Source organism: Scomber scombrus, chromosome 1, assembly GCF_963691925.1.
Source record: "Scomber scombrus chromosome 1, fScoSco1.1, whole genome shotgun sequence".
In the NCBI taxonomy this organism is placed as follows: Eukaryota; Metazoa; Chordata; class Actinopteri; order Scombriformes; family Scombridae; genus Scomber; species Scomber scombrus.
The window spans coordinates 31,499,427-31,505,870 of record NC_084970.1 but is presented as its reverse complement, the minus strand read 5'-3'; the positions used below and the strand labels follow the sequence as shown (position 1 = coordinate 31,505,870).

The 6,444-nt window shown below is 37.7% G+C and overlaps 1 protein-coding gene across 1 annotated transcript in view; it reads right to left on the bottom strand.

The window, feature by feature from the left end:
- Positions 1-1,296: 1,296 nt before the first annotated feature.
- Positions 1,297-6,444, bottom strand: part of LOC133994671 (carbohydrate sulfotransferase 1-like) — a 7,985-nt gene continuing 2,837 nt past the window's right edge. Inside the window, 1 exon segment of the mRNA XM_062433963.1 lies at positions 1,297-1,402. Within this exon segment, the coding sequence (XP_062289947.1) occupies positions 1,297-1,402 (106 nt within the window).

Sequence of the window (6,444 nt, the reverse complement as noted above, 5' to 3'; positions counted from 1 at the left end):
TTAAGAGACAGTGTCATTTCCTCAAGTTAATGTGCACTGTAAGATTTAATACTTTAATGTACTGAATGTTAAATCTGGAAAAAAAGGATATTGTGAAAAGTAATTTTTTGCAATGATCATATTACACATTTGTATGTTTTATATTCATTTCAGGCTTGGAAATGTTTGAGGAGTATGATTTGTGCATTATATAATGTTTCCAGCAAAAATGCAACAACAGATAACAGCTGATCCTGTATGTTAGAATGAGATAATGTTAAAAATAAGACTCCAAGCTAAACTTTGATTTCATTCCAACCTTAAAATTTTATCACCCAGAGGAATATCCGTTCTAGTTTGCATTTTAGAGAGACTTTTTCATATTTTTTGTAAAAATTTCATTTCAAAGCTGCTCTACCCATTAAACCTATCATGGTGCTCTGGATCTGTAACTACATAATGACCTGGTTGCTACGCCTCTCTTGCACTGACCTGCTGACAGCTTCAATTAAGCTGCTCATATCACTTCTAGCAAAGCCTAGCTCGCCCACTGCCATTTTAACAGCAATCAAATAACAACTTGGACAACCTGTGCAGAAAAGTCGAACAAAATGATCTCATGATTTTCACATGAATAATTTTGATTGCACTGCTCTACTCCCATTCACACCTCTGTTGATATGAACGTCAGCGGTCACCTGAGCAACAACTGATTGAATTATCACGGCTGCTCAGACGCAGAGTCGAGCACCATCGCAAATCATCCACAAAGGTGGAGTGTTGGGGGGGGTCAAAGACAATACGTGCTTGTCAGGACACGGAAATGCTTGCATAACATATTCATAGCACCTCAACAACACTGTCACTGACACTTTTAAGTGCCATAATTCATACAATTTGTTCAGCTCAGTGAGCCTTTCAAATCAACTCACAGATTCACACACACAACAAGGACAAAAAAGCAAGGCAAGTGAAGTACTAACTGTACATTTTCATCCTTGGCTTCCTTTGTTAGAATGATCACTTTATTGCACACTCCTCAAGAATAGTCTTGCATCAGCCTTTGCTCACTAACGAGTAGTTTCAGCTACCAGGACATGTTCTGTCAGCTCAGCTCAGTAAACAGCGTGCACAGAAAAATATCTTTCTGCTCCGTCATGCAGTCACATAGGGTCAGATTATTAAGGTCACATTATGAGAGGATAAGAATAAAAAAGCAAGAGAGAGACATGGAGAGAGAGGGATTTGCTGTACTTTCTTCCAGGGGCTTGTGAACCATATGTTCAGCCCTGGGACACAATAAACAACACGAGCAGCTCAGCGAGAGCCCAGAGACACACCGACACATGGGAGGCAGGCTGCAAACTGTGTGCGGGGGTCAGGCATGTGGAGGAAGTGCACCATTACTAGCCCACTGTCACAGCTGAGCATAAAAAACAAGAAGCTAAGATGAGTTTAATTGAGAGGTTCACTTCAAAGTGTGAATGGTCAGCTAGCATATTGCTCAGCTGCGAGACATTGATAAACTCTCCAGTGATGTTAGTTCTAATTATTTTGCAATAAGTAAATGAGACAGAAAACCATACAGTTTTAGCTTTAAGGGCATGGTACTGCAGATGCATCAATTAATCAATTAAAGCCATTTAAGAGAGATTTACTGGAACAGTGCAAGTTAGAGACTGAGATACTGTCAACAACAGCTTAGAAATGTTCTATGACAAGTTTGTTTTGCTTTCTTTGTTAATATGCTAAATAAATCATATACATGTTCATAAGCCTGGCTTTGCTGCATTTTTTTTTGTTTTAAAATTAAAAGTATGCCAAGCACATTCAGAAGATTCAGATGTAAAGGGAAAAACAGAGAGTGAGCACTGAAGGAAAGGAACAATCCCCTGAGATCTCTGTAAGAAAGAAAGAGGTGGATGATGGAGAAAGCACAGGCAGAGAGAGAGAGAGAGAGAGAAAGAGAGAGAGAGAGGAAGAGAGGGAAGGAGAGGGAGAGCTTGCCTCCAGCCTCAGCACAGAGGAGGATCAAAGGTTTGTGCTCTGCATCTCAATGGACATCCGGTCACCAATACTGATGAGCCCGGGTGTGTGATGCTCCATTCACAGGGTGTATATTTTATGGGTAAACAAGCGGTCATTGCATGGAAATCAACGGATGTCTTGCCGCTGCGTTATTCGACTGCACAGTTATCTGCAATGATATCATTCATGGAATGAAAATTCAAAGTCAGGCGTGTAAAAATCTAGAAAATGTTCAGGACAGACATAACTTTGATCATCCTACCAATATATTTATCAGATCTACAGTATTTTTATACCTTCACTAAATGTCATTTAAACCTCTATGTTATGGTAAGATAGGTCACCTTAGAATTATTTTCTTTTTTTGTTTGTTTTTGTAGTTTCAACGTTGTAAATATAGATTTTAAACAAGAGAGCTTCAAAAGCTTAGAAGAGTAGGCAAGATTCAATTTACAGTATTCACAAGGAGTACCTGATCACCCTGGGAATTAAACCTAGGACTTTTGTATCCTCGGGTGAGATGACCTACTCTGTCAGCCATGGGGGACATGATTTGTCATACGCCTTCTTACATCTTGAGGGAACAAAATGACACGGGCCAAACAGGAGCATTTTTGTCAGTTTAAGCTCAAAAAAATTCCCAACTGTGGGGGACACATTCTGACAAATTTCACACATCAACCTGCTTTTCTCTGTGTGTACTTTTAAAAAGTTTGGTAAAATTGGTTCGAATACTGGAAGAAATAGAACATGTTGTGCCTACAGTACAAATTATAGTCAAATCTGAACACCAATTGAAAATGCGATGTCTAGTATCTAAGGATTGTCTGTGTGAATTATGGTAGCATTTGAATGAATACTAGTGGAGGTATAGATATTAATTGATTAAACATATTTTGAAAAATATAAAGACTTCTTAATCGACCATAGATTACAGTGAGTCAAACTTTTTTCATATAATAAATTATATGTTTTGATGAAAATGTGAGTTTATGCTTGTAAACCACTCAACTTTTCACCAATCATGACCAAATTTAGGATGGATTAACATAAACTTTTCGCATTTGTGGCACCTCCTAGTGGTCTATCTTTACAAAACTTTCCAAAGAAGAAAACATGTTGAATTTTGTGAAAATTGGATGATGCATTGTCGAGACACACAACATGTATTGTGCTTTGCTATTATAATAAAAATGTGTTGGCTTGTATTATCAAAACAGATTGGCATATCAACATTTCTTTAACAACTCAAGATAAGTGAAGTCCATATATGATGCTGACTGCTGTGTTGGAACAGCTGGCTCAGCAGTTTCTGACGAGATGTCAAAAATAGGATTTTGGGAAAGTTGAAAAATAGATGCAAAATTTGACATCTTTAGAGCAGAAGACAAGTGAGCAAAGATGCAGATGATTTGAGAGATTACAATGATTAAGGAACTTTGACACTAGGTTGACCCATTTCCAATATAATTGGGAAAATGTAAACTTTATTAGAACAGCGCCACCTTGAAGTCAACGAGTGTCATTTCATATGCTAGAGCAGTGGGTGGAATTTGAAACCCACTTGCGATGTTGGTGTTTCTGGATCTAACGGTTTTTGCAGCACAAACACTTTTTAGCAGAGAAAAAATATGAAGACAATAGTGTTTCAGCAGCTTTGAGAAAACTAACTCATGTTTGTCTGTGCCATATAAGCCAAGCAAGTCTTAAATGCAATATGCTCATCATGATGAATTTGGGGTGATTACCAATATCCCTCTGAAAGGTGTTTATTCTGCATTTTATAGGTGCAGCTGTGTTTTGTGCACATATCCTTAACAGTTTTAATGCTACATAATGCAGTGTTTCCCTTATAATTGCACAGGCCTGGCAGGTGTCAGACCAATGCAAGGGCAAGGCGAGGCAAAAAAATAAAATAAAATGTATTGCCAAAAACCACCAAATATGCTTTGTCATTGGAAATCAACATCGTTTTGGAGCATCTGTATGCAGCACTGTTCTGAAACATGAGTTAACGCCTGTGGCGTCAGTGAAAGCAAGAGTGTGTGGTTGAGCAGTGAAAGCAAGCAGCAGAAAAGAGACAGTGATTGCGAACGGAGCAGACAATAAGGTTATCAGAAAGTGGTCAATCAAATTGCTGCAGCTTGTCTAGACAAAGAAAGTCACTGTTTCGCCAACTGCTAGAAAAGTTAAGGGGGTTAGCTCTAAAGTTAGCAACTATGGGTCAGCTTAACCTGAGAAATGTGTAGCTGCTAAGTCTCTCCAGAGTTTTGCTCAGCGGATCCCTCACCCCACCATCTTGAGAACGCTGCTTAGGGTTGCCAACCGTCCCTTGAAAAACAGGAATTGTCCCGTATTTAGAAACAAAATTACGCGTCCGTATTGAGCTGAAAAGGGACACACTTTGTCCCGTATTTCCGTGAGAATCAAAATAGTCTATAAAATGTCAATGGAATCAATGGATGACAGGGCGTTTTATATGAAAATTTACGGTAATCTTATTGCCAGCCCTCTCCTGCTCTGTGACCAATGAGCTGACAGCACACTCACACACGAGAATGACAATGCAGAATCCGGCTCTTCTCATTGGTCGAGGTACTGTTGCTTGCAAGAAGATACCGGAAGACAAGACTAAATGTGCACTATTACAGGAATTGTCTGCTTTCTATTGTTTTCTGTTGTTTTATACTGTTTTCAGTTAAGCAGGACAGTTCTGTTAAAGAAATACATTTATTTTATTCTGTTATGTTAAGCAGGACAGATTTCTTAGATTTGTTATTTTTCAATAAAAAATAAATTGTTGAATAATAATTTGTTTTCGATGTATTTGTATCACTCAAAAACATGCATCAAATTAAATTCAGGTTCGAGTCAAATAATTTAAAAATGTTTCAAACACACAAAAAAAGGCAAAAAATGTCACCAAGCTGGGAGGGGTGAACGCAATCGGGTCGGCCGGCCCTGCCAAATAGGTGTCCCTTATTTATTTTTCAGGGAGTTGGCAACCCTAACGCTGCTACCACCCCAAAGCAGTCAGCCTAGGGGAAACACTGTAATGCAAACTGACTTTAAATGAACACTGTATTCTGCACACTAACTTGTTTTCATGGCAGACTGTTTTCCAAACTAGCCACTGCACAAGCTGATAAACTCTGGGAATGTTTACTAGAAAATTGCTATTTATTCCAGTTTTAGGTGACGCAAATCCATATTTATTTTTGCAGCAGTAATGTTTTAAGAGGTCATTTATATCTACCTTATTATGTGGCTGATTTTACAATACATAATAATGATTATTATTTTGTGCTTGAATTTGGGAAAGTTATTTTGAAAATAAGCATATTTAAAACTAAAATTCTGGTTCTGTCAGAAATTATATTTTTATAATTAAAAAAGAGGGGGAAAAACCCCCAAAACATTTTGTTCTATGTGTCGGCAACTGTCTGCCGCATTATTCTAAACAGTAGGACATAAAAAGGGCACATTATTTAACATGACTGTGTGTATTGTATTTCAGCCTTGACCTTTTACCCTTTATCATTTCCTGGTGGTAACAGCATGCCAACTGCTACTAAAATGATCAGAGGATTTGTCCCAGATTATGGAGAGTCATTACTGTAATACTCTTCTTATATGTGATCTAATGTAGACATACTCTGTAAATGCAGTTGTTGTATTGTATAAGCTACAGTATCCCCACATCGTAGGAAAGGGGGATTTGCAGTGCAACCTATTCTACAAAGTCATACAGTATTTCCCTCAGTTATGACATTTTCCTGTGGAAGATAAACATCCCCCCATGAACTGTCAAAAAGCTGCATCATTGCACTTCAGAGAGAACGCATACTCTATTTTTGTTTCAGATGGTGTTTGATACCTTCGTTGTGTGTTTTCACAGAAACAAGGAAATCCTTAACTGTTTATCTGATGACTTAATGTATTATTATCTACAGATTCCAGTGGTGTAAACATTTTTACTTTAAGAAAGAAGATGCGCTTGTAAATTTCCATCTGTTCATTATTTAAAATAAATAGACAATACAAATGAAAAAATAAAGGAATAAACCTGACAAATACAGTTCTTTATCAGTTTCAGTGTCTACTTGAATTTGAACCTATACGATGTCTACATCCGTGTTTTTAATGCCATAATCATCTTGATATAATGTGACATAATCCATAGCCACAATAATCAAGATTTTCAGCATTACCTCTCAATAATGTGTGTTTGTCTGTCACAGATGGTTGTAAATCCTCTGATGAAACACTTGTGGCCTCCAGTGGGATTCTGTCCCTTAACTTGAGAGCCTATTAATTGTCTGCAATTATCCTTTGAAAGTGTGGCATCTGTCAGAAGTATCTCTTCTCTTCCCACATGGATAGAAATGCCATAGTGGTAAAGGTTGACTGCGACATTCACTATTTATTGCACAGTAG